General features: G+C 44.2%; 5 protein-coding genes across 7 annotated transcripts; 2 read left to right on the top strand and 3 right to left on the bottom strand.

Annotated features, from left to right (window-relative positions):
- Nucleotides 1-158: 158 nt before the first annotated feature.
- Nucleotides 159-2,088, bottom strand: LOC117855793 (uncharacterized). Its single transcript, XM_034738177.2, has 2 exons — nt 1,900-2,088; nt 159-586 (listed from the first exon to the last, which is right to left on the bottom strand). Exons 1-2 carry the CDS (start codon nt 2,002-2,004, stop codon nt 506-508), a joined length of 186 nt encoding a protein of 61 aa, XP_034594068.2. The 5' UTR covers nt 2,005-2,088; the 3' UTR covers nt 159-505.
- Nucleotides 2,089-2,697: 609 nt separating this feature from the next.
- On the bottom strand, nt 2,698-6,406 carry LOC117855790 (magnesium transporter MRS2-F). The gene is made up of 6 exons (XM_034738172.2): nt 5,932-6,406; nt 5,308-5,556; nt 4,768-4,896; nt 4,360-4,502; nt 4,072-4,207; nt 2,698-3,466 (listed from the first exon to the last, which is right to left on the bottom strand). Exons 1-6 carry the CDS (start codon nt 6,295-6,297, stop codon nt 3,161-3,163), a joined length of 1,329 nt encoding a protein of 442 aa, XP_034594063.1. The 5' UTR covers nt 6,298-6,406; the 3' UTR covers nt 2,698-3,160.
- A 182-nt stretch (nt 6,407-6,588) lies between these two features.
- On the top strand, nt 6,589-14,329 carry LOC117855792 (uncharacterized). 3 transcript variants are annotated; one of them, XM_034738174.2, is made up of 6 exons: nt 6,589-6,867; nt 9,675-9,981; nt 12,926-13,012; nt 13,123-13,181; nt 13,404-13,551; nt 13,855-14,329. In XM_034738174.2, the coding sequence occupies exons 1-6, from the start codon at nt 6,722-6,724 to the stop codon at nt 13,918-13,920; spliced, it is 813 nt and encodes a 270-aa protein (XP_034594065.1). In that variant the 5' UTR covers nt 6,589-6,721; the 3' UTR covers nt 13,921-14,329. The 3 variants fall into 3 exon arrangements, with proteins under 3 accessions (XP_034594065.1, XP_034594066.1, XP_034594067.1); XM_034738175.2 differs by having other exon boundaries at nt 6,592-6,867; nt 9,690-9,981; XM_034738176.2 differs by lacking the exon at nt 13,404-13,551 and having other exon boundaries at nt 6,593-6,867.
- Nucleotides 14,330-16,234: 1,905 nt separating this feature from the next.
- On the top strand, nt 16,235-18,777 carry LOC117855789 (proline transporter 1). Its single transcript, XM_034738171.2, has 8 exons — nt 16,235-16,502; nt 16,589-16,813; nt 16,963-17,057; nt 17,197-17,383; nt 17,483-17,610; nt 17,737-17,952; nt 18,050-18,280; nt 18,382-18,777. Exons 1-8 carry the CDS (start codon nt 16,352-16,354, stop codon nt 18,529-18,531), a joined length of 1,383 nt encoding a protein of 460 aa, XP_034594062.1. The 5' UTR covers nt 16,235-16,351; the 3' UTR covers nt 18,532-18,777.
- A 1,771-nt stretch (nt 18,778-20,548) lies between these two features.
- On the bottom strand, nt 20,549-25,132 carry LOC117855788 (E3 ubiquitin-protein ligase RGLG5). The gene is made up of 11 exons (XM_034738170.2): nt 24,451-25,132; nt 23,491-23,575; nt 23,252-23,392; nt 23,054-23,167; nt 22,874-22,971; nt 22,369-22,448; nt 22,099-22,204; nt 21,847-21,974; nt 21,551-21,752; nt 21,380-21,436; nt 20,549-21,186 (listed from the first exon to the last, which is right to left on the bottom strand). Exons 1-11 carry the CDS (start codon nt 24,751-24,753, stop codon nt 21,106-21,108), a joined length of 1,395 nt encoding a protein of 464 aa, XP_034594061.1. The 5' UTR covers nt 24,754-25,132; the 3' UTR covers nt 20,549-21,105.
- Nucleotides 25,133-26,902: the final 1,770 nt, after the last annotated feature.

Here is a 26,902-nt window from a genome sequence, read left to right on the forward strand (position 1 = left end):
GTATTGCTGACAGAGCAATGATCAAAACAACACGGAGCAGAAATACAACTACATTTATTAATTTAGAGCGCAGAGCAGAAAAGCAAGAAACAAGCTGAGACGTGTCCGCCCCAAACACGAGCAAACATAACATGAATCACCAACACAACCACCAAGCATTTTGCTTCCCAACAAGGGCTTCTTCAAGTGAACAATGAAATATCAGTACAAAACAACACCATATAATCAGATCGAACATCTGAGAGTTGAGTTGTACTGTTCTATAACAACAAGAACAAAAATAACAACAAACGAAACCTTTTGCCCCGAGCAAGCCTGGGCAGGTTTGTGCTGTTCTACAAATTGCAATGATTCAACATGAGCATACCCGCTTGCATTCAACAAAGTTATGGCATCTCTCACTTTATTGGAGGTCTCAAGCATACATCAGTCAAGATATCACTTGGAAGATACAGCAGAGGAAATATGATAAAGGAACTGCCCGAAGCCATTGGCAAAATGATAATCATGATTCACTCTCTTTAGCTTGGGCCATTAGCTCCGCCTGCATTCTCTTTATCTCCAGGTCCCTTTCCATCCTCTCTTTCTGAAAGAATAAAACCACTATCAGTTGCCTCCAGAAAAAAAAATCATAAGTACAACAAAATACAGACACCAACAGGATATGTATTTGCATAAAAGGATGATAGTGGTTTCTGTGGTCAGGTGTGTTTATGGGTGATGATGGTGTTCTTGGTGGAAACAGAACATAACCAAGTGGATTTATCTGTCTGTGTTTCAGTCTAGCACAACAAAGGCACATAATGCTGTCATATCTTAACATCAACTTTGAAGAGTAGGAGTCCAAAAAGGATTACCCCCTAGGAAACACAACCATGGCAACTTCCCATCCCTCAGAAGTCTCAATAGCAGCAATTATCTAGTTGCCACAAAATGAACCTTTGGGTACAATGGAGACCAAAGTTAAATCATAGTATCAAAGTGTTATAGTGTGAACATACCCAACTTACATCACACACGATGAATTTTCAAACAGGTTACAAGTTTCCATGGCAATATACTCCTCATTCTAAATGGCTTTGGAACTACAATCTGGCCACTCAAGACTCAGAACAAACCATAATCATACAACCTTGCAGCATGAGGCAGCTGATGCAGTTAAAGTTAACTTTCAATTCACATTTTATTGCAACCAGGGTCCAAGGAACGCTAGAAGGAAACTATTTTGATAGGTGTAGGCCTGACTGATGACTGAAGCAGCACTGCAGCTGCAAAAATTGGGTGCCATAGTTGCAAATTCACGAGGTTAAAATCTTTGAAGCCTTTCCTGCAATACCTGCCTTCTATTGTTTAAAATGGGCTACATTGAGATGTCTTGCATTTACAGGTTCTTGTACTACACTCTGATATCTGGTGTTTAAATTCCACTTATGTATTCCATCAGATATTCAGAATATGTAACGTCTGAGACCATTTTGTTTGTGGCATAACTTTATAAGTTCTGTTGCTAGTTTAGGACACAAAACCCAAAACTGGCGTCTCTCTCAACAAACCAAAATGCATAACCCAGAAAAGAATGCAAATCAGTAAGGAGTAAAACTGAAGCACAGGACCCACTGACGAAAGCCTATGCCTCAAAACTTAACAGTCTCAGAATCTCAGATATGTCTAGAAACTCCTTCCAGAATCCACAGTTCATGAGGCCATGTCGGATCCAGCCATCCCTACACCTTACCGAGATTTAAGTGGTTCCCGCAACGGCTAATCACAGGCATATACGACCCAGATCTAACACGCTAAGGCGATAACGGAATCCACAAGCGGCACATGCATAGTAGCAATGAACGGATTCGAATTCAGAGGGAGAAGGGGAACGGATTGGGCCAGTGATTAGTTCACCTTCTCGTCCTGGTGGAGAGCGATCCAGACGTGGACCCTGTCCATGGACTGCCAGAAGAGGAACGCCCCGAAGGTCATCGCGAAGAAGGTCGCCACCCGCACCATCTTCTTCCTCTTCTCCGATCTCTCCGGCTCTCCGCGGCGGATTGGGGAATTTGGCGACGGCTGCGGCGTCTTCTGGGACGAGGTTCTCCTCCAATGGACGGCTGGGATTTGTTTGGGGCTGAGAGGAGTGATTTGGGCTGGGCCTTCATCATTCCCTAGTGGGCCTAAATCATCTGTCCAGTGATTCTGTGACTGAGTGCCACTGACACTGACTTGAGTTTTGACCGAGCTCTACCAAATTACTCCATACATGTTTTCTGGAGATCCAAGAATTCGTGAAGCCAAAGTAAAGAAAGGAGGAATCATGCCAAACAGAATTTTTTTGGCAAGGTCCTTAGTTTGCAATTAAGAACCTTGCATCAAATAAGGGGATCCAAATAGACTTTAGCATAGCGACAGAATCTGACGGAAGGATGTGAAATTTTTTTCAGCTCCCATATTTTTTCTCTCAAAAATCCACTTATACTCGATGGTAGCTGGAACGCCATCGAGTGGGTCAACCAAAGTTTTTCTTTCATGGACTCCAACTCAGATCTCTATAATCTTTGATGTAAAAGCGATATGGAGATACCTATGTAATTCATCCGAGAAGAAGTTGACGTAAACATTTTCTTAGGGGGTGTTTGGATCAGCTACAGATTATGAAAACCAGATAATTCAAACAGGCCCCAAAAGCCAATAAAGTTAGTCATAGAACAGTAAAACCATGCTTTCAGACTTTGGCCGTAACTGAGTTAGACGAATTCTTCCTTGAGGGAAGACAGAATTGTGGCATCTTTATGATATAACAACACTTCATCTACATGTTACAGACTTACAGGTAACTAGATACAGATACAACAGCTACATGAACGATTACAATAGAAAGTGCAGAAACTGCACTAGTATGGTAAACAGCTGCGCACCAGGTGTGAGACAATATAACTGAGTTGCCATGTCAACTGCGCGACAACAAATTGTACAACAGTTTTCTTTCTCCCATACCTGCATACAGAAGATGTTTCCCAATTTCATATTACTGGCATAGGTGAACAGACCAAGTAATGAATATGTATTTTCAGGCAGCATTAGGACCGAGCTGCATCCCAATATCTCTTTTGGAGAACTTTGTAAATCCAGTTTTCTTTGGGTGAAGTCAGGATGCACGCTTGCGCCATCATTGCAGCAACCCACTTCTCTTCCCCCAACCCATGGCTATTATGTACAAAATCACGCAGCCAGCGACAGTCCCGGAAGTAGTTTCCCAAAATTTCACGTTTGCCGCCCTTGTCTCCTCCGCAGTTGTCGGAGTAGTGTAAAGCGATATGCCAATATTCATCCCAAAAAGTCCAACAACCGCCACTCCAGCAGTAATGACGACAGTTGCAGTTGAGAGCATAACCCCCATCTGTAGAAGCTGATTCTGCTTGTCGTCCAACATTATGTTGATATAATCTTCTGTGTCGTCAACATACTCCCTCAGCTTCAATCAAAGAGAAGACATAAAGGCTCAGGATATGTGCGAATAAAAAATCATCAGAACCTGATTTATCAATCCACAAATGCTGAGAGACCCAACACTGGTGTCCTTGTAGTCAATGATCGCTTATGGCAGTCATCAAAAGAAAGCACAACACAAAACCACCAGTAATTTGGTGCAGAACAAACTAAGCCACTGCCGCAGGATTCACTAAATGCAGCAACTTCAATCCAACAAAAAACTGCTATTTCTTTAAGATTAGCATGTTTAGAGAAATCATGCCCTAACTAAAACAAACAGAAATGTTGCCTTAAAAATCTGCAAAATACGAGTAGCAAACAATAAATAACGACAGGGAAGGCTCAACCAAACCAATTTGTCTATCATATCACTATAGATACATAAGGCAGAACTTATAACACTTTAACATAGTTTATTTTGCTTCTGGCACAATTGTCTTAAGTCAATTTTTTTCATCAAATTTTAGCGATTCCGATCTAAAGTGATACCACACTGCTAGAAAACATTAGTTGGTCACCAATAATAACTTTGTATACTCAACACTATTAGTAACGACAGAAGTAAAAGGGACAGTGAAGGTATATTACATGTGATAGCTTGTTAAGTGTGCCATCAATCTGCACAAAGTAAGCCTCTAGAAGCATCTCCAGTTCTTCAATGTGAGGCTTATAACCAATAAAGCTACCATTGCTTCCATCTGGTTCACTCCGATAATCTTCATCCCTAGACACACAAAAAAAGATGATAGAATACATTAACAGATTGGTACATGCCAACTTGCTAAGACATGCATGTAAACCAGTTCAGGTTAGTTTGGATATAACGATTGGGCTATGTTCTGTTCTTAAAAAAAACATCTTGCTGTGATGACTTGCCTATCCTCCTCTGTCTGAGATGGATCATCAACCTCAACTCTAGATGAAGCCTCACTGATTTCTTGTTGAGTAAGCTTCTCTGTCAAGTACATTTCAGCCATATCCATTTCATCATCCAGCAAATGCTCAAGCTCATCCCTCACCTTGCAGAACATGATGTTTTCACAAGGGCGAACTACATTAGTAAAGTAAGCAAGTTTCTTGCAAGGAAATTATATTGTACATCACCTTCCTATTTGACAGCAATAGCACTTAACAATTTGTTTGATGGCGACAATATCACATGTACACACTAGGCACCCCTCATTTATCCCCACCACATATAGGACTCGATCCAACCAGTGCTTATTGTTGATAAATTTGAAAGAATAATGACATTAAATAGATCAAATAATTTCAATTGAGTACCTTCTGGACACGACCGGATATTGCCACCAGGCGGCTCTTGATTTGCCTAACTCGCTCGAGGTTCAATGTGCTGATCTTTGATGTCAGCTCATCTAATGCTGGATATGCCTCTTGCTCCAGAGTAGAAGTCTACGAAAGATGAAAACGAAAGGGCTGTGAGTCATTACAGGAATCTGCAAGAAGGGTATGTTTATTGCAATTTTGTTTATTTGCAACAACAACTTGGCTATCTTAAAAGTAATCCATAAGTCTAAATCTTAAATGCACTATAGAAGAAACATGTAACAGATAATGGTCATAAGCTATTTAAACAGACTGGAAAGTATCCATAAGTCTACAAGAGCATAACTTTATCTATCAATAACGACTGGAGGGTACCCAATATTCTATGAACAAGAACAACAAATATAAACACGTCTGAAGAGATTACCAAAGATATAATTCCTGGACAGCCAATACAATGGATAAAAGCAAGCTAAAGCACATAATTCAATTGAACTCAAATAATCTGAGAAAAAAGATCCAGAAGCAAGCACATACTTCCTCTTCCAAAGATCTGCAGGCTGACTCAAGGCAGACCTCAAGCGCTCGGAATTCAAAAGGTAAAACCTTGGTATTTCCATCTTTTGCAGCAGCAGCCAAATTAGGCATACTGCTGCTACTAGTCATTTCAGGCACCACGCTAGTAGACTTAGTCATCTCCAATTCATGTCCTTTGGATGAATTTGGAACAGGAAATGGTGAAGCAACAGCAGATGATTCACCCTCCATGTCAGTGAGATCCGCAGCCTAATAGAGAAAAGGGGAAAACAATTAGTGATAAATCCCCGAATGGCAGTACCTTATAAAATTAAGTAACTGAAACACTCCATCAAAACATTTTTCTCTTTCCGTCAAAATATCACCACTATCTGTCCTCTTCGCAAAACTATCTGCCCACTGCATGAATTTGCTCTCCTCGGCTCCTGTTGTCGCGGTGCATACTCCACAATGGGAGCAGAGTAATGTGTTATCGTGATTGAAACTCAGGACCAACAATTCAGTACAGCGCCCTCCACACATATTTGAAATCTCGCACCATGATTCCTAATAGTTCGTAAGACTGAAAAGAAAACATTTGACTACCAGGCAACCGAACAATAAAGCAGGGGTAGAAAACACCACCTGGTCTGAGGAGGACGCGAGGACGCGGGTCTGGAGGTCGCGGACGAAGCGCGTGAAGGCGGGATCCTTGGAGTTCGGAAGCAGCACCTCAGCGGCGGTGATCACGGCCTTGACGCGCTCCAGGTTGACGACGATGGCGCGCTCACGGCCCATGATCGTGGACGGGTAAGAGAGCAACGGGTCGAGCACCCTGAGATCGCGCGCGGGAAGCCCCGTCCGCGCCATCACCGCGTGCTTCCCGGCTTCCTCCACCCGCGCCGGGCCCGACGCCGGCACCACCATCCACTCCCGGCTCGCGGCGGCAGCGGCGGCCCCCGCCTTCCGTCTCCCCACGCCGCCGCCCGTCCCCGTCGCGTGCGGCCTCATCGTTTACCTCCTACAATTAGGGTTTCGGTCGGGTCGTCGTCGGCGGTGGGGAATCCGGAACGGAACGTACGGTGGTGTGCCCGCGGTGGGTTTGGTGGTGGTCGGCTGGGAGGCGATGCGGTGTTTGCGCGAAAACTACCGACGCCGAGGGGCTTTTCGGAAAATTCTACGAATCCAGCGCGGTGTCGTGGCCCAATCTTTTTTTCAGACCAGTGGCGTGGCCCAATATGACGAAGCCCATGAGTGCTGTTTGCTAAGATGAATGAAACAAACCCCACAGGACTAATTGGGTTTGACTTGTGGGCCATGGGGCTCATTCGCCATTGAACGAAACTGACGAAGGTTCCTCCAAAGAAGAAACTGACGAGGGCTAAATAACTCCGCTAAAACAGGATCGCCGCCAAGGAAAGAAACGTCTAGAGACATGCAGTGCGGCGCGACGCCATCTGCTCCTTCGACGGCACCAAGATCCCACGAAGCAGCACAAGAAGGCCAGCGAGGCCACGATAAGAGAGAGTTGGGCAGATCTAGGCCAGGGGGATTGGAGATTGAAGGATCTGAGATGCCTAGGTCCGTTTTCTTCATCTTCTTCCGTTTTCTCTTCACCTTTGGTCGAAATGGAATTGAGATTTCTTTTATTTGCGATATGTATTGTGCATGGTGTTTATTTCATCCCCTCCCTTCATTTTATTTCGCTTAATATCTCCATCCTCCTCTCTAACTCTAGTGAGATTTGTCTATTCTCCACTTCTAACAAGATTGGGCTTATACAATGAGATTAGGGTAAAGATTTATTGATTTAGATCTTGTTCGATTAATCACTTCCAAAGAGGATTGGAGCCCTCGATACCTTTGATCTGGGATTAACTCAACAAGGCCCTCAATGGGATGAGGGTAGAGATTTGTGATTTGGAGAGTTGGAGGCAGGGCTAAAGGAGAAAGGTTGGCTCGGCGGTAGAGGTGATTGGGATGCTGTGTGCTAGGGTGGCAAAGGATGGATGCTGGGAAAGTGATGAAGCGAAGCAACTCGCTTGGATGGATTGTGGGTAGATTTGGTGTCGGCAATCGTCGTAGACGATAGGTGGTGGGAGTAGTTGGAGATGGTAAGAGGTGCATGATGTAAGGGCGCATCCACGCTGTGATGGCAATCGAATGAGTGAGAGTGAGAAGAAAATATGATACCAGATCTAATGAAGATCCCAAAATTCGATCATAGGAGAAGAGTTAAAATTCGTCAAATTCAAGCTTGCTTAAAGCAACTCCAAAAGCTCCCTTAAAATTGCCCCAAAACCTTATTTAGGGGAAAAACAAACAAAACTTACCTCCAACAGCTCTCCAATCCTTCCCGTAAAAATGCGCGGACGCTAAAAACACCTCCGTTGCCCCGCATATATGCGGGGGTCCGGTCCTTCCCCAATCGCCTGGCACGCGCACCTGATTCGTCCCTCTCTTCTTCTTGGCGCTCTCCTTCTTGGCTTTGGCGATGTTTGTCTCTGTCTCCTCCTTGGCCATGGCCTTGATCTTGGACGGTGCTACTATTTGCTGCTGCGGCGGCTGCTCTCGGATCCCGCGCCGTTGACAAGGAGGATGAAGCAGATGTCTGCGATGGCCAGGATGAGTCCGTCGAGGCCGGTCCAGGGGCGGCAGCTGTAGGACTTGCCCTTGTCAAGGTTCTGCTCGTAGCGGATGTACTTGACCGCTACCATGGTGAAGTTGAGCCCCTGTGCGAGCTGGATGTTGCGCACGACAGGGAGCGGGACGAACCAGTAGACGAGCTGCATCAGCAGCGTGACGTCGAGGAGGACCATGAGAGAGTCAGAGAGATGAGAGGGAAACCAGGAGAGAAACCACGAGAGAGTCATCAAGTCGTTCCTCGCTCTGTTTCGGCTCTTCTTCGGCTGGAGGAAGAAGAAGAAAGAATGAGACAGGGAGAGAGTAGGGAGGCGCCAGGCTAGGCTCAATTACGATGACATGGCCTGTTTTGAAATATTGGAGGCTAGTTATTAGCGATCTGCTGTGGGTTGATATGTTTTTTGGGGGAAAACTTTTTGGAAGAGCTCGGGGAAACTCTTGGAGTTGCTCTTAGCATCAACTTTTGAGGGACATGGAGATGTTATTACAACAACAACAACATAGCCTTTCAGTCCCAAGCAAGTTGGGGTAGGCTAGAGTTGAAACCCAACAAGAGCCACAAATCAGGGTTCGTGCACATGAATAGTTGTTGGGCTAAACCTTTGAGTATATTCCATCCCTTCAAATCTCCTTTTATTGCCTCTTCCCATGTCAATTTTGGTCTTCCTCTGCCTCTCTTCACATTACTGTCACGTCTTAGGGTTCCACTACGCACCGGTGCCTCCGGAGGCCTTCGTTGGAGATGTTATTGATGTTGAAAATAAAGTTACCTATTGTTGTTATTACACATCCAATCTCTATCCAAAATAGACCCTTAGAACTTTAGGGTGCTGCAACTATTAATACTTTGCATCCTTGATTTTAGAGTTACATCCTTTAAGAATCTACAATCAATTTGAAATTGGCTTCTCGTTATCCTATAACTCTTAATGCTCTATGCTTCAATCTTTTCTAAAGGTAGAGCTGTAAATATAATCTCATTTGAGAAATGATTTCTAGAATAGAAAGGTACCTTTTTATTAAAAGAACCACAATTTGTCCTAGGATCTTATGGGTGTGTTTGCTTTGGTATCTTGTATTGTTTGATCAACTTTTGCACCGCTTTGTTGTGTCAAAATTTTCCTAATTTGCCACCTTGATTTGTTTTGATGAACAAAGTGAACTGCTTTATTTCATTCCCATTTTTGGCATGCTACTTTTTTGCTAGATTCTAATTTTTTGCTAGACTACTAATACCAAATGTGATTTACCTTCTCTGCTATTTTTCCAAAAAAAATTTGTGGTGATGCTTATATGGATTGAGTTTCATCATTGGTCCCTTTATCCATGTTATAAAATTGAATTCAAAAGTCGTCTTCCCTTAATTGTTTTTTTTAGAAGAAGAGATATAGGCAAGGAAAATAAATCACAGACATTCGCTTGCTTCCCATGCTCCATGTGTATACTGGTTTTTAGAATGCACGTGGGTGGCGACCTTTGATGACTATATAACACGCCTTGGAGCCAACATCATAGAGTGTAGCTTATTGCTTGACAATGAGAGCCAACGGGATGAAAACTTTGTTTTCGTCCATGGCAAGTCAATGATATTGGCCATTCTCTCTGGTGCTGAGAATTTTTTATGTGTACATCATGTTCTCCGTATTGTTTCATTTGGAAGCTACGATATCTATCAAATTGTGGATGTTCTCATTGAAGTTGTGAAATTGGAGAATCTTGGTAACTTTCCATCTTGACTTGTGTAGCCGCTTACAATATAGGAAAGTGTCGAGGAAGTCTTTCGAGGAGAATGAGTCCAATGTTGATCATATGGAGCACTACAAATATGTTCTCTCTAAGCTCTTGAGGGGGCAAGATGACTCTTTCCGTAAAGGAGGTTGTAAAGAAGTTCAAGGTGGTAGTACTCAAAATAAAGGCAAAGATGGCAACATTTGCAATAGAACTTTTCCATTATTCACAGAACCAATCAGTGGCCTATCGAATAATGATAAGGAGAGAATAAAGCTTTGCCTTCATGAGATTATTACATTCCTCAACAATGATGTTGATGAGGTAAAGACTTGGCTTTCTACTCTTGCTATATCCATCATACTTTATTGACTTAGTTTGACATCAAATCCTTGCAATGGTTTTTTGAAAGTGTGCTTATACTTCCCAATATATGACAACAAATGGGTAGACATTTGATCATATGGTGTCTAGTACCTTTCGTTCAACAATCTAAATTGTGAGACTTGGTTAGACATGCAAAACTAGAAATTATGAAATAAGTCGACTTAACCCCAACCTAGTCAAGGTTAACTACCTAATTGCCTCACCTACGGTACTAGGTATTCTGCCCCCATGGCGGTTTTAGAATCGGCTTTGTCTACGTGGCACTACATGTGGGCTCTGACATGGTGAGTATATTTTAAAATAATTATAAGGTACCATACACGCATCAGTGCAAGGCCAGCGACGAGATGAGAGAGATGGTGACAGGTTTGCTCGTTGACAAGGGTGGCCACAAGAGAGAGAAAGATGGGTGCAATGAGCTTCACTTTGTCAGGATGGAGCTTGCGGCAACAATGGCTTGTTGGAGTGACTTGTGGTGGAGTAGTGGATGATGAGGTGGGCTACCACGGTCAACGGAGCTTTGTGGCAAGAACGTGATTGGCTTTATATGGTCGCCACATTTTTCCATGTTTAGTGTCATATAGGCATAACCAATTTTAAAAATTGCTAAGGAGTTGTTAGACGGATTTGGATAGTTGGGTGGGTGTGGGTTGGGGGAACAGCAATGACTCTTGCACACCAAAGTGAAGGCCCAGACGGCCAGGCCCCACTGCCTCAATGGCCCAGCCTGTCGCCCAACAATGATTCCTCTCTACAGCATGCTAGGTCGCCATTTCCCCAGCTCCACGCTCTTTCTTGTGTTCTTCCTCACCATGTTGCTCCAATCATCAAGATTCCTCCTTCACACTGGAAGGGGGAAGAAATAAAAAATCAGCAAAGAAAAATAAGACGAGCAAACATGGGATAATATGGAAATGAGAAGGGGAAGTGATGTTTTGACTATATTGTATCATTTTCGTTTCCAAGAAAAAATATAAAAGCGAAAGGGATTTTGCCTTCTGCCAATCATTTCCGATCATTTTCACCCCTACTAAATGATACTTAAAAAATAAAAATTCTTCGATAGAACTTAAACCTATGGGAATATCATCGAAAAAATGGAAACCAATAGGTTTTAAGATTCCAGTTCGGCAGCATTGACCATGCTTCTGTGCTCCATCATGGCTCAAGTACCTTCTAATCTGATGTGAAGTGTACTAGCGTGCAATCCGTCTCATCTTGGTTTTGCATGTACACCATGGCTAGGGTTTAGGTGATGCTGATGACAGCAAGGCCAATTGGATAGGGTATAGTTGATGCAACATCGAATTAAAGGGTACTAGTCAACTTGAGCCACGATGGAGCACCTAGAGCCAAATTGGATGCCAAACAAGTACCACATTGGTAAGCCAATGCTACTTGACTAGGCCTGTGTTTTTTCTTTTGAAATAATATTATTTTAATGGGAATTTGTGAAAATAAATGCTGAAATTAGGAAATCGCAGATCTAGTAGCATGTTGCCTCCTATGTGGCCGACAAGGGACCTATTGGCAATTGGAGGGCTGACAAGAACATATCAGCTCTTGGATAGCCGATTGGAGCCACGAGATGAACCATGTCACTCCATATAGCCTTTCGGCATGCCGGTAGACTTATTGGTCACCAGCTGGTTGACAGGACCTATACGCGACTTCCTCATTTCGGCATATATTTTCATAATTTTTCATTAAAATAATGTTATTTAAAAACTTTGGAGGGCCCTCATGGTGGACTATTTTGATTCAAGCATTGCTATTCCCTGGGTGCAGCCGTTCTTAGGAACTTGGTTTGTTTCATGGCAGTCTTAAGAATGCTTTTGTGCTTGTTACCCTAGAACTATTGGATAGCAGACCTTATAGGAATGTGAAAAATGAACACTTGCTATGGCCTCTTTAGGTTGTTCGTGCGATAGGCTATAGCTTCGCTAAGCGCAGTTCTAGATTTTTTGTTTACTGTCCTGTCTTTTGAGATCTCTCAGTCGTATACTTGGGCATGTTCAATACTTCTAGTGGTTGTCTAGCCCCAGTAATCCATTTCTTTTGGCATTAGCATGAGCGCCCTTCCCTTTCTCTTTACCAGATTTCATGCAGCCAATTATGACACAATACGCTGTAGATAGGTCAAATATTTAACCAGTTTAGTTAAGGCCAAGCCTCATGCAATGCAATTGGATATCACAATTCCAGATATATGTAATCAATTTGCACTTGGCAGACTAACCTGCAATCGTGGCTGACTTGGCCTGAAACGTTACTTTTCCTTTTCCTCTGATAAACCACAAGAAATAACAGTGAAAGCACAGCGAGGTGACTTACTGGGTCAGAAGTGAAAAGGAAAGGTAAAATGTGGGAAGTGCATATATTTTTGCCTTGAAAAGTGAAAACAAAAAAGTAATACCTTTCTTCTGTCAGATGCTAATGTGACCAAACATGATCATATTACTTCAGGCATCTTTCAACAGGTGGAATAAACTATACTAGAACCAACTGTTATGCTACCAAGACCATGTTGAACCATGAAAAACACAGTTTTGTTTTGGCATACCCAACAGCAGGTGTTATGCTTGTCAGCTTTTCTGTTTTCTCTACTGGATACTATCTTCATCCTAGCGAACTTTTCAGAGACGTAACGTATTTTGTGACGATGCATAGAATGCAAGAGAGTTTCTCACTTTTGTGATGTTCACACATGACAATTCAAATAGCTTCCCACAATCCTGCATAAAAATGTGTCGCAACCAGATTTACTTGGTACTCTGCCTTGTCAAATTATGTCACAAGACAGTGCATCAAGTTAGCCAACTGTGGAAACTTGTTTGTGATTTATCTTGTCAAGACTAGACATTGACACGGCTGCTTGCAGGTTGATCAAGATATTAAGGCAATGGAAGAAAGGGGTGAAGCATGTCAGGACACTGTGAAGAAGCTATCTACTGGTTTGTTGGGAAAGGTATACTTACAGAGCATGGCATGATGGTTGTATGGTATCTCTAGTAGTAGTATGTTAAAATACATTGTAAGAGTTCAATAGGATACAATTGAGACAGTTACTATTTTCAGCTAGGTAAAATGGCGCAAGGTGTCGACGACTTGCTAAATACAGCAGCATCCAAATGCAGGTGCATACCCTGTCATCTGAAATGAGCCATGTGCTTATTTATTTTGAATATTTTTATTTAGGAATTTGAGATCCTATATGTTCTATAGACTACAACAGTGCATTTAAGTCCTCATATTTCACTGAGCTGCGTGTCATCTTTTCTCCCTGCAAAATTACACGGCGACTGTTTCTAGTATCTGACGGTAGAGCATCCTTTTGTTGAATCATTGTATATTGGAAGATCTATGAGTACCGAGGAGAAGATTGAACTTGGTAGGCGCATCCGAAAGCTCCCAGAGGAGTCACTTAATCATGTTGTGGAGATAATTACAACTAGAAAACTGGCAAGTCAGAGTTCTAATCGAATAACCATGAACTTGGGAGAACTGGTATGTTCCACTTCTCCCATATTTATCATTTCTAAATAAACGCTATTGGGACTCCTACCCTTTAGAATCAATGTTTTAAATAGCGGGCTATAGCGGAGTTGAAGCCAACTGCTGCTACAACAGTGTTGTACTAAATATAGGGCTATAGTAGTGCTATAGCGGAGCTATAGCGGCTGAGCAGAGCTCTCTGCTAAATGTCATATCCTGCTGTTTAAAATATTGTTTAGAATGCAAGCAGATTCAAAATAGTGACCTTATTATTTACTATCTATGCCTGACCCTCACTTATTTTCTTTTGGTTAGGATGATGCGACTTTATGGAGGCTGTATTACCACGTGGAGTATGTACTAAAAGAAAACAAGAAATGATTCTCAAATCTCAATGCTTCATGGCCATAGCGTCCAGCACGGATTCTTAGCTGAATATCCCGTGGAAGCCCTACCCACAAGGCCACAACTCGGAGGAGCACTTGCATGATCGTTCTGACCGGGTGCAGTACTTTGGAATCCCCATGTTTTGCAGCATTCGCATTGGCGAATCAGCTTGTATGTAGGCGGTAGCAGCATCTGTATGTGCGCATGGGCATATGTGCTATCAGTGAGGGATGTAGCATCAAAACAGCATCACGAATAGCGTGCAGAGATTACGGGGAAAAAAAAGTAGTCCCTAGATTTAGAGAAACTTGTGTTGTAACCACATGGGCTGTGGTGGCAAATGAAGTTTTTTTCATGCCAGATTGGCATCTGTTATGGAAAAGCGTCACTGCAAATTTTACAATCTCCTTCAGATGCTATGGTAAAAGGCGGATTTCTTCTTCCCAGTGATGCCCTGCTCCAAGGGATTTATCCACCAAGAACACCACACTAGGGAACTGTGATTGGTGGGTGGTCGAGTGTCACATTGCATCAATCAAATCCTCTTCCTCCTTTGTGGCTTAAATGAAATTTAACAAAGTTATCACTTATCACCTTGTCTTCGTTTCCTTTAATTTGCTTTTTTCAAAAGGCACGGTGTGTGCTCTGCACCGAGATAATGGGACGATCAGAATGAGAGTAACAGGATATCTATTGATAGCTTCCAGGCATATTTTAGTGCTGAAATGAGGTATCCGCCACATTATAGGTTATGGTCATCACCTTTATGATTGAATTAGCTTTTGCTTTTAGCCTGGAAAAAGCCGCTCAGAGTTCAGTCCGTGTCACACCAAATCTTCGGAGGCTAATTAGGAGAACTAAATATGAGTTAATTATAAAACTAATTGCACAAATGGAGACTAAACGACGAGACGAATCTATTTAGTCTAATTAATCCATCATTAGCATAGCAGCACATTGTCAAATTATGTACTAATTAGGCTTAATAGATTCGTCTCGCCGTTTTAGCCTCCATCTGTGCAATGGGTTTTGTAAATAGTCTATATTTAATACTTCTAATTAGTATCTAAACATTTGATGTGACAGGTACTAAAGTTTAGGGTGGGAACCAAACACCCCCTCAGGAGTTAGGAAGAGTGGGAGACCAGCCGACTTTATCTGAGTAGCATGAGCCTGCAAAACGTCATGAATATACTACCACTTCTGTTCGGTTAGGATTTGGCAGAGCTCCCAGAGCTGATTTCAGTAGGAGCTCTGCCAAGCAGTTTTTTTAAAGAGAAGTGATTCTTTGCTAATTCTGTGAAGTGATTCTCTGAAATGAACTAATAGGATGGGAGCTGAAAAAGTAGCTTCTCATGATGATTCTCCATCCTGATTTTAAGAGTTTATGCTAGAGAATTAAAGAAAATCATTTTCAGCTACAGAATCACTTCTATCAGAGAATCAAAATTAGATGGAGCTCTAGCAAACACACCCTTAATTGCCCGGGAGAGCCAAAGCGGCTGAGGTTCCACTTTCTTTATCTCCCAAGTTCATCAATCTTTTGTTTTTCTGAAACGAACCGAGATAAAGAGCTTCCAATTATATCGATAAAGAAGACCTAGAGTGGGCACTCCCAAGTTCATCAATCAAATCCTCTTGCTAGAATCTTAAAAACCAGCAGGGGGTGTTTGGTTCCCAGCCATACTTGGCCACACCTAACTTTAGGCAAGTTTGACCAATTTGGCAAGAGTTTAATTGGACAACTAAATTTTAGCAAGATTTTTTAAGCTCTACATGTCATAGAGACAAAAAAATATAGAAGTGTAGCTTCAAATTTCTTTGCCATACTTGTCAAAAGTTAGAAAATTAACGGATATCAAAATGATTTATAATTCAAGACGGAAGGAGTACGTACCAGCTAGCTTCGCGTAGCGTAAGCGCAGCAGCTCCCCCGCCAGTTTTAGTTGCCCGGCCGGTCAGCAAGATGAGCTTCGCCTCTCCCTCCACCGCGGCGCCGCAGTGGTGACCGCCGCCGGCACCGCATCACCTCGCTGTCTCGCTATCTCACCCAACTTTCCTGTCATTCTCGGCTACCGGACACGGAAAAGAGGCGGCGGCGGCTGACGCGGCGAGAGAGCAAGTAGTGGAATGTGAGGGCAACGACACAGCCGCGTAGCAGCAGCACGACGTTGCAGCATCGAGGCAAAGGAGATCGCAACGGATACACTAGCCCCCCTCTTGCTATCTATGGCAAGTCCGGTGACTGATCTTTCAAAAAGAAAGGTGTCGCATTGGTGATGATCAGCTTTTCAGCTTGGATCTTTTTTTTCTTTTTTTTTTAAAAAAAAGAGATTTTGCTATGTTACTATCCATGGAAATAAGCTTTTGCGATTTCTTTGCCTGCCTTGCCTATATATGTATCGGCTATGCAGAGTGTTAGGCCATGTCCCTCTCCCTCCTGGAGGCTCATCTGGAAGGAGGTGACAAGAAGAGAGAAGCAATGGCTAGTTCGTCCATGGACACTGAAGCTGCAGGACAGGAGCTCAAGGGCAGTGACTACACCGTCTCAGCTACTGCTCATGCAGTAGATTCAGGTACGAAACATGGAGGATCAACGAGCTAGTGTGATTGTTCTGAATTCTGATCCGGTTCAGGTGATGGCGTTGTTGTTTGGTGACAGACTCGTGGCAGCAGGTGGGGCTGCTGCTGGTGATCGGCTTCAATTGCGCCTACGTGCTGAGCTTCTCCAACCTCATGATGGCGCCGCTGGGCTGGGGCTGGGGCGTCGCCTGCCTGCTGCTCGTCGGCGCCGCCGCCTGGTACGCCAACTGGCTCCTCGCCGGCCTCCATTTCGTCGACGGCCAGAGGTTCATCCGGTACAGGGACCTCATGGGCTTCGTCTTCGGTGAGCACCAATCGATCGATCATGATTTGATTCTTGCTGAGGAAATGTTGCAAGTTAGCTGATCCTGAATAAGCAGCTGACGCGTCTTCCTTCACACACACACAAAAAACAGCTGATGCGTCTGTTTATGCTTTGTTATGAACCTGAAGGGAGGAAAATGTACTACATCACTTATTTCCTGCAGTTCGCCACTCTGCTTCTCTGCAACATGGGCTTCATTTTACTAGGTGCAAGAGCACTCAAGGTACAATTCTAGCTATCTGACCAGAATATTGACCCATTTTTTTCTTGATTTGACACAAGAACATGACTGACGGTCATGAGCAGCTTTGCACGCATGATTAACCCCAAATATCTCACTGCTTGTGGTCATTATTAACCAGGCAATCAACGTGGAGTTCACCCACTCCCCTGCCAGGCTCCAGTGGTTCATCACCGCGACCGGGATCATCTACTTCGCCTTCGCCTACTTCGTGCCGACGATTTCTGCCATGAGGAACTGGCTCGCCACGTCGGCGGCGCTGACGTTAGCATACGACGTCGCTCTGCTCGCCATCCTAATCAGAGATGGTGACCACCGCTAGTCTCCTCTGCTCTTCTGCGCTTGAATCCATCAGAGTAGTATCAGAAGAGTGATCGATTACTAACTTTGCATTGGCTTCTCCTTAGGTAAATCCAACAACAACCAGAAGGATTTCAGCGTCCATGGCAGCCCATCCGAGAAGGTGTTCAACGCGCTGGGCGCCGTCGCCGCCATCCTCGTCTGCAACACCTCCGGCTTGCTCCCGGAGATACAGGTCTGAATTACCGATCGGTCTCTTAATCTCTTTTATTCATGCCTACACGTCGAGTGCTCAAACCCGTGCGTCGACGGCGACGTGAATGCACGCTTTACATGTTCTTGGCTTGGTGGTTTCGGTCAGTCGACGGTGCGGGAGCCGTCGGTGCGCGGGATGCGGCGGGCGCTGCTGCTGCAGTACACCGCCGGCGCCGCCGGGTACTACGGCATCAGCGTGGCGGGGTACTGGGCGTACGGGTCGGCGGTGTCCGAGTACCTCCCCAACCAGCTCGGCGGGCCGCGGTGGGCCGTCGTGCTCATCAACGCCGCCGCCTTCCTGCAGAGCGTCGTCTCCCAACACGTACGCCTCTTCTCCTCGCCTTCCTCGCGCATGCGTGGCTACATAGCTAGATAGACAGCTAATCTGTCGTGTGCTTGGCCATTGACCCATTGCGCAGCTGTTCGTGGTGCCGATCCACGAGGCGATGGACACGCAGCTGCAGCGGCTGGACGAGGGCATGTTCTCCCGGTACAACCTGACGCGCCGCTTCTTCGCGCGGGGGCTCATCTTCGGCTTCAACGTCTTCGTCACCGCGCTGTTCCCGTTCATGGGGGACTTCGTCAACCTCGTCGGCTCCTTCTCCCTCGTCCCGCTCACCTTCATGTTCCCCAGCATGGTCATCCTCAAGGTAGTAGTAAAACCCTGGATCGTTGCTGTAGTATATGATGGCTGAATTTGTCTGAATTGCAACAGAATGTATAATGGCTGGTGAATTTGGTGGTGTTGCAGATCAAGGGGAAGAGTGGTGGGAGATGGAGCAGGCTTTGGCATTGGGGCGTCATCGTTTTCTCCACGCTTCTCTGCGTCGCTACCACCGCCTCCGCAGTTCGTTTGATCTTCAACAATGCCAGGATCTACCGCTTCTTCGCCGACACATGATACTTCACGTACCTCTAATTCTTCTAAATATAAATGGCATAGATGAACAATGCGACGATGAGTTTGTAAAGTTAGAATTGTGCATTGATTTTCTGATTCTGCGAAGAATATAATATGACGTGTTGAAACATGTCGTCATAAATCATAATCCTAAAATCATATCATGTTTGTTTTACTATTAGAGTATATAGGATAATGATCCAATGAATCAGGTTGTATTGTATAATACGATTAGTTCTATCTTTATCTTTAAGGTTGCTTGAGATAAAAAAAAAAGACAATAAATTTCTTTCGGATTTAATACAAATCAACAATATATGATGTGTAGTATTTCATATCTTTGTATGGTATCGGAGCCCACGCCTCTCTCCTGCATCACGCTGCTCCCGGATACAGTGAATCATGATTTTTTTCAACCATAAGAGCAGCTCCAGTGTTTAGTACACAGGGTGGTGCTAGGATAAAGTAACGTCACCTAGGCTACTTTTGCAAAACCTGCTCCAACGTGAGCCAGCGTGAGGCACCAGACCGTGGGACCTATGAAGATATTGAGTACTCCGAGCAAGTTGTTTTTTATTTAATTGCAAAATCGATTCCAGTACTTCAGCATGCTTCCTAGCCGAAAGATCGAGGAAGTGAGTTGACAACAATTGTTTTCTATCCTATTGCACCAGGAGTCAAATTGAGCATCATGCGCTCTGATTTTAGCTTCAACCCCGTTCACTCCACCGTATAGTCATGAGGCTAAGGCTAAAAGATTCCCTTAGCACCCTCAAATTTTACATGTTGAAGTTACTTTAAGTTAGTTTGGATTGGAAATTCAGACACCCTGGAGCTAGAACAATCTTCTTCGCCTTCTCCTACCTCGTGCCGACGATCTCGGCCATGTGGAAATGGCTCGCGATCAGTCCGCGCCGTGCTGACGGTAGCTTATGACGTCACCCTGTTGCCATGCTGGTGAAAGATGGTGACCGTGTGTTTTTCCTTTTTTTTTCTTGAGATAAACACGGTGCTTGAGGTGATCGAGAATTCGACATTGACGATTACCAGCTGCTTCATTTGCGTTGCTTCCCCGACGAGCTATACAATCGAACCGAACGAGCGAAAGGATTAATTGCAGCGTCCATGGGGGGCGAGCGGAGAAGACGTTCAACGCGTTGGGCGCCGTCGTTACTTGCCATCCTCGTCTGCAACGCGTCCGGGCTCACAGAGATACGGGCCTCGCGCATGCGCAGCCGGGCGACGTCCTGCGCCGCGCTGTTCCTCTTCATCAGGCTTCGTCAACCTTCTCTTCGGCTCCACTTCGAAAAAAAAATAGTTCCACTCCATCGGCTTCACCTTTTCGTAGCTCTACTCTACCAGTTCCAGAAAAGTAGGAAGCGGATAAACCTGTTTGGTTAACAGTGTGACTCTAGCTCAAATCGGTAGGAATAGTCTTCCTTATCCTTGGTCGTGGTTGTTCTTTGTTTTTATTTTTGTCAATTTGAAAATAAAATCATCTCATTCAATTATTCTTTGGACAACTTTTTAGTTCTAAATTTAAAAATTCAAATATTAATCTTAAAAAATAATCTGTTTCAAGGTCATCTTTTGTTTCCTTATCGTCCTTCCGGGACGTTCATCCTCGCCGGTCGTGACCGCTTCCATACCTGCTTCTCTTTCCTCGAGCTGATGCCGCATTCTAAGCGGCTCGCTGTTCGATTCGCATTAGCTTCCTCAGATTGCTCACCACGCACTCCGCCTCGCACCGCTGCACTGCAGTCCAACGTGGCCGATGAACGCGGTCGCGCACAGCGTCGGCCATCGCCCCAGGCTGGGAAACGCGTGCCAGCGCCTCCCTGCACTGTGCGCCGCCTCGCGCGGCTGGCTCGCGCTCGGTGGCCTCCGCCTATTGCATTGATAAGGAAGACGGTTTACAGACGAGAAGAAAAAACAGGTATAGCGTTATTCTCGTGCTAGTAAGGCCGCTAAGGGCCTCGCTCCTGCCACTTTCCAAGCAGATGTCTCCTCCTTAATCTTCCCTAAAACGGAGATTATCATTTCCAATTACATGAAAATTAAGGTTGGTTTTTTACAAAATACAACAAATCAAATTAACAAATCTCGGACGGACAAAAACGCACCGGCACAAAGAATCCGCTAAACACTGACGGCAGAACTCCACATACGAACGAATATCCATATATGTACAAGTCACAAGTTGAGCAACCACGCAATTTAGTGCCATTGCCCAACACGCAATCGCAGAACCCACCACCAGCTCTCTCTTTTTTGCATTTTTCCTCTTTTTTCGCTTCTGTGTTTTTCTCCTTTGCTTTGGTAATAGCTCTTGACAAAATGCTCAAACCCACTGCCTATTGCACTGCGGCTCGGATCATTCCTCGTGGGTATGAATACTGGGACAACCCTGCTCCATCTTGGAGCGCTGGATCAACGGCCCTGCAATCCTCGGCCTGAATCTGCTCATGGTGGGACTGAATGGATTGCAAGCGGGTCATGCTGTCCCGATCTCCCGGCGTGACGCAGGGTAGCTCCAGTATACCACCCATGTGCAATGATCCAAACCACCACTTGCTAGTATAGCTTTATCCTTGTGGTGATGGGAGTGCGACAGATCGGACACGACCCGAGACTCTGTCCACAGTCACAGCAGGTCTGCAATGAAAAAGCTTTGTTAGAGAAGGATATGAAGCTGACGTCTCAACACACTTCCACAACCGAAAATGACTACAGCAACAAGACACTAATCTACTAGGTACCATAAGAAAAACGGCACTGGCAGGCATACTGGTTTCCATTAAAAAGAAAATGTATAGATCCACTAACACAAGAAAGGAGAGAGATTCACCTGGTGTCCACACCCAAACGCCATGTCTTTGGGGTTCACAAGGCAGATAGGGCAGACCTACAGATAAATTTGATGGTCAGATACAAATGCTACGCAATTGCCTCTCTTAAAAGAACTTTAACTCGGATATCAGGAAGAAATGAAATATTGTCAGAGCACATGGATTAGTACCTGGTTGTCATAAGTGGACGTAGGTGCGACTGGGGTGGCGCTATGTGGATTTTCGTAGTGAGGATACGGTGATGCGGATGATGAACTCTGCGGGTAGGTGGTTGGCTTACTAAAGCTTTTATTAGATGAATAGGAATAAGCATCATCGATTCCAGCAGGAGGCGGCAGAGCCACCCGGTCATGAGACTTGAAAGAGCGACGACTGCTCACAACATGTTGATACAAGTCAGTATGTACTTAAAAATGAAAAAAATCAAAGCAGTATTATAATGTACATTCAAGGAAACAATGCATACCCTAAAATTCCTAATTCCACAGTTGCTTTATACTGTTGTGGTATCTCCATCAATGCTGAAAGAGCAAATGCAGCCTCTTTCCTTGGTTGTGGCATGTTCTTGGACATTATCTCCGAAAAATTCACAAACTACACAAGTGACAAATTTTCAGTGTTAGGAAGCAAGAATTTATTGTTTCAAATTTTCACAATAAAATTTTACAGGGAAACCAAATCAGCTCAGGTTTGAACCATTAGTTCCACATCAACTTACTTGGAAATTGTCAAAAGCTCGAGCAGGAATGTTGTCATCAAACTCCTTCATCATGTCCCAGGGGCCATCACCAACTCCTACTAACACGATGGACAAAGGCAGTTCACTGCATAAAAAAACAAAAGCTGAAACAATCAGCAGCGTCCATGGTACATCAGACTTTGTGAATTATGTGAACATGATGAAGTCATGCCTGTAGCTAAAAGCCAGAGTGCATTCAGTATGAGCACATCGAAAAAAGATAATGAAGTACATTTATGCAGGTATTACCTGGCCTTCACAATGGCATCAACAGTTTTCTGCTCTTGCGAACTTAGCTGTCCAGATGCAGTATCTACACTCCTCGTAACCTGAGTTATTATATAAGTAAATATGAGAATAGAAAGGAAGACTTCTAATGTGTGACGTACATACAACAATTCGAAACACACCAACTAATTCAATAACAAAAGTAAAAATGAACAATTCATCCAAGGTTGCTATTATAGCTACAGGATTCATAGTTACATACTAGATGGAAAACATAAGTACAGGTGAAAAGCATCAGATAGGACACATTTCCAAATAGATAGCATTAAACAGGTCACTTTAAGAACAAAATCGTATATGCTGTTGCATATATCAATATGTTGAATTTGCATACAATATAGAGGTCAAGGAAAAACAGCATTTTACAAATAGCAATGCAACATTGAGTCTAAATTTATGTGTATTATATACTAAACCCACCGCTCATAATTCACAACCATGGAATTACTTGCAAGAAGATTGGTACCTGCCCATCTGCAATTATCAATAGTACGTGGTATTGCCCACCACTTTGCTCCACAATGGTCATAGCCATCTCAATAATTGGTGCAAATGATGTTGGTCCTGTTCAGAATAATTGCAAAAATATGAATTAGCACACATGCCCAATCCAGTTAAATGGCTGAACAGGGCAACAGCAACTTACCAGCTAAGCGCAAATGTGGCACAATTTCCCTATATCGATGCAGAGCTTCTGAGAATCCATTGCAAGGTCTCTCATCAGGATAAAAACAGAAGACGTCTTGATCATGTGTTGATGCTGGGAAAAAAGGGTACAGTTGACTTAGGTTGTAGAAAAATTATGGAATAGTATAATGAGAAAGCAAGTATTTAAATTCATTACCATCTCCAAATCCAAAGCATGGGATCAGATTATCTTCATCAAATTTCGACATTGTTTGCCCGATAATTGAGATGGCTTGTTCATAAGGATTTGGTGTGCTGCTAATGTGATGTAAACTACGTCCATGGAAGGAGAATTTCCCTGATAATGGAAACAAATCATTAGCATCAGTAGGCAAGGCATTGCACCAAACTATTACAGTAAGCAATAAAACAAACAAAGAGTCCATAAGTGCTAACCTGTCCACTCATTGCTCTTTGTGAAATCAATGCCGACAATAAGATTCGACGATTCAAGCCCTGCTTGAGCTAGAGCATCAGTAACCTGCAAATGGGAAAGGTTTGATCTTCAGAAAGACAGTTCACAATAATAACAGTAGCGTAACTGAATTTAGTATGTGCCTAAAACTTGTACTTATGGAATACAAGCCAGCATAAAGAGAAAATGCTATAGCCTAGAGACATTTTAATGCAAATATATCTTTCATCAGTAGACAATCAATTGCAGTGAGTTTTGATGAGGTGCAGTCCACATTACAATAATCAGATATGGAGGGTGGATGTAAAGGGTTAATCCCAGAGTAGGAAAAACATGGAACATTTGAGTATGTAATTGCGTCCTGAGGTAGATTATATAACTTCCATGAGCCCAGCCACTACTTTGTCCCGCATATCCGTAAACTCATCACAGTCTGGCCATTTTGGCGAGAAGAAAACCAAGCAACCAGACAACTCAGCAACTCTAACCAAACACAACAGCAAGCCAAAGGCTGGTGCTCCCGATAATGCCAAGTTGCCAACCTTACAGAAAAATATTGTGTATTCTTCCAATGAGCTGTGGCCACAAAGTCGTCTATCTACTTTCGTGCGCATGAATCCTTCATAAATAGTAATCTATCGTTGACTACCGATGTAACCCGCCATCCCAACCTGAATTTGCGCAACATCAAATCGGTTGACCCACCAGGCACGCATTTTAATCTCCTTTGACATTTCAATTCATTGTAGATTGAGGGACTACGGAGCAGAAATCAGCCATGTACGTCCGAGATCTAGACGAGGCCCCAGCGAGCCAATGGTGAGTTCAAATCGATCCGATTCACCGCGCTGCCACTAACTAAGATCCAACATCCAACACGAAAGGCATGGAGCCGCAGCTGCTGCTACAATTCGCTAAGGACAAAATAATCGCACAGGTACCTGATCCACCGAGTTGTAATCGTCGGCAATCCGCGAGTACCGCCGGTCAAGTTGCCGTGGCTTCGCGGCCTGCGGCGCCGGAGCAGCTGCCGGGGTGTGGTACGCCGGGGCCGCGGACGGCGCGGCGTATCCTCCTCCCTGCTGCGGCGCCGGCGCGCCGTAGTAGCCCGCGTTCGGGTCCTGGCCGTAGTAGCCTCCATACTGCGGCGGCGCCCCCGACGGTTGCGGGAAGGAGCGCGAGTGGCCGTACCGCCCGTGGCCGCTCCCGTCCCGCGGGCTGCTCCTCGACGGGCTTCCCCCCATGTCGCTCGGCCGGTCTAATGTCGTCCCGCGCGCAACGGCGAATGAATACGGAGAAGCAGCAGCAGGCGCTCCTCGGGATATTTGTGCAGGAGGATTACGAGGCTGTGGCAACGGCGGCGGGGAAGACCAGATGTGGGGAAGCGACTACGCAACCGCGGCCGCCGCCTTCTGAAGCGAGCGCGACGGCGCGAGGTGAGGCGAGGCTTCGACCCTCCTTCCTCCGGCGGCCACGGGTCCGTCTGGATTTGCGAGGGGGGCAGAAGAAGCAGAGTCGCAAGCGCTGAGCTGGTTTCCTTGGCTGATCTGCAAGGAGCTGCCGAGAGCCCGAGACTTTTGTGAGGAGGGAGTTGTGTTCACGGACGCCATCACGGGCCGCTGCAGTCGGGGTTAATATATGACGGGCCTCTCGGTGGGACCACACCTGTCGCCAGGGAAAAGTTGGGCAAGGAGGACGAAGCATCCCTGGACCTGCCTGCGTGGAAAAGCCCAGAACCTTTAGGGGACTGACTGTGGGCCCGGTGCGCGTAGCACGTGCGGGAAAAAGAAAAGGCAACTATTGCGTGCCTGGTACGAATCTTGGACAAAAACTCTTCACGAAATTCTCAAGTTGTAACCACGGGGAGCCCCGCATGCACTGAGAGGCATCATCTCTGTGGAAATTTGTCATGATTTCCTCGCCTAGTTAATCTTTCCCATGATTACTCCCTTCGTCCAAAATAAACGAGTTTCTAGGACGAAGAGATCAATGTTAGTAAGAAATTATATATATACCCCTGCAAAGATGTAATAAATATACTTTGGGAGAGAACAAGTAGAAAAAGACAACCAGAGTTAGGTGGTCCCATTTCTAGATGTGCACTTATTTTGGGATAAATTTTGAACTTTAGAAATGCATTTATTATGGGACGGAGAGAGTACAACGGATTCTTTCCGGTATCCGGTTGATAGTTGATACATGTGCTGTGTGTTTGGATGTGCTTAGGCTGAAAAAAAATTCATGGGGAATTCATTTGCTTTCAAAAAATAGTACTTTCCATATGGACCGCGCGGGTTACCGCGACCGATTGCGCACATGCGGACTGCGCGATCCCCTCTGGACTCTGGAGACAGCATGTTTGAGTATGTTTTAGCATGAAGATTACTATTAATTTATATAAAAATACACAATAATTTATTTAGAAACCATTCGGCAACTTATATGGATACTTGAGATGGGTAAGAATGTTAGTAACTTTGTTTAAAAAAAGCACGTTAGTAGCTACACACTTAATTTAGAACTAGTTACTGCACATTATCATAAATTGTCAATACATGAAAACTATTTCAAAATATATGCATCATTGATCTAGTTTTATAGATCTCGTGATAATGAACATAGTGGTGCAAACAAAATTTAAAACGAATAGACAAAAGGAAAGTTATCGCATTTTTAAGAAGTCAAACAAATGAAAAATACCTCCAAATCCTGCTCATAGGTTATGCAGGTAGCCCAAATCTCCTGACGCGCAAACTAGCTTTTTATTACTCTGATTATATGCACATTTAGACTAACAAATCCTACGTGCGGTCGTGCTCCCACGGACATGCAACAGGCTGTGAGGGTCGCGCATTCGCCTCGAGCCTGACATGTCGCCATACAGATTTTTCCTTTTCATATGATGCATGTGCAATGTTCCGTAGCAAGAGAGTAGGGTGGATGATAAAAGTTAAAATAATAAATATGATTTTTCCCTAGTTTGGCTCACACTCGGAGGCCCAAAAAGTAAAACTCTCTACATTTCTTTATACACCTCCTATATTTTAACCGACTTCACTTGCGGAATGAGTTTAACATGATGCACGAACAAACATGATAAGGAAAAGATCATTGTGTGGAAGGAAAACTGCACAATGCATATGAGAAGCTTGAAGAACATTAACGACCGTTCATTTTGGATCTAAGAGTTTACACAGTCAAATGAAAATGACTAGTTTTTTTATTCATTCGATAATTAGCAACTACTCCCTCCATCCCAAATTATAAGTCGCTTTGACTTTTTTGATACATTCACTTTGCTATGTACTCCCTCCGTATAGGAAAAGGAAGTCGTTTTGGACAGCGACATGGTCTCCAAAGCATTACTTTGACTCCTTGTTTTTATAAAAATAT

Source organism: Setaria viridis, chromosome 5 (assembly GCF_005286985.2).
Source record: "Setaria viridis chromosome 5, Setaria_viridis_v4.0, whole genome shotgun sequence".
Lineage (NCBI taxonomy): Eukaryota > Viridiplantae > Streptophyta > Magnoliopsida > Poales > Poaceae > Setaria > Setaria viridis.

Bases quoted from the DNA above. Each gene is read 5' to 3' on its own strand.
- LOC117855793 (XM_034738177.2), bottom strand. From the start codon at position 2,004: ATGGTGCGGGTGGCGACCTTCTTCGCGATGACCTTCGGGGCGTTCCTC. The intron at 587-1,899 runs GTGAACTAATCA...TTATTCTTTCAG, and splicing joins CTCTCCACCAGGACGAGAAG to AAAGAGAGGATGGAAAGGGA.
- LOC117855792 (XM_034738174.2), top strand. From the start codon at position 6,722: ATGCAGTGCGGCGCGACGCCATCTGCTCCTTCGACGGCACCAAGATCC. The intron at 6,868-9,674 runs GTCCGTTTTCTT...TGACTTGTGTAG, and splicing joins GAAGGATCTGAGATGCCTAG to CCGCTTACAATATAGGAAAG. The intron at 13,552-13,854 runs GTATGTTCCACT...TCTTTTGGTTAG, and splicing joins CCATGAACTTGGGAGAACTG to GATGATGCGACTTTATGGAG.
- LOC117855790 (XM_034738172.2), bottom strand. From the start codon at position 6,297: ATGAGGCCGCACGCGACGGGGACGGGCGGCGGCGTGGGGAGACGGAAG. The intron at 4,897-5,307 runs GTATGTGCTTGC...CATCTTTCGTAG, and splicing joins GCAGATCTTTGGAAGAGGAA to ACTTCTACTCTGGAGCAAGA. The intron at 4,208-4,359 runs GCAAGTCATCAC...TTGTGTGTCTAG, and splicing joins TCTCAGACAGAGGAGGATAG to GGATGAAGATTATCGGAGTG.
- LOC117855789 (XM_034738171.2), top strand. From the start codon at position 16,352: ATGTCCCTCTCCCTCCTGGAGGCTCATCTGGAAGGAGGTGACAAGAAG. The intron at 16,814-16,962 runs GTGAGCACCAAT...ATGAACCTGAAG, and splicing joins CCTCATGGGCTTCGTCTTCG to GGAGGAAAATGTACTACATC. The intron at 17,384-17,482 runs GTGACCACCGCT...GCTTCTCCTTAG, and splicing joins CGCCATCCTAATCAGAGATG to GTAAATCCAACAACAACCAG.
- LOC117855788 (XM_034738170.2), bottom strand. From the start codon at position 24,753: ATGGGGGGAAGCCCGTCGAGGAGCAGCCCGCGGGACGGGAGCGGCCAC. The intron at 23,576-24,450 runs GTACCTGTGCGA...TCCCATTTGCAG, and splicing joins ATTACAACTCGGTGGATCAG to GTTACTGATGCTCTAGCTCA. The intron at 22,205-22,368 runs GTAATACCTGCA...TTTTTTATGCAG, and splicing joins GATGCCATTGTGAAGGCCAG to TGAACTGCCTTTGTCCATCG.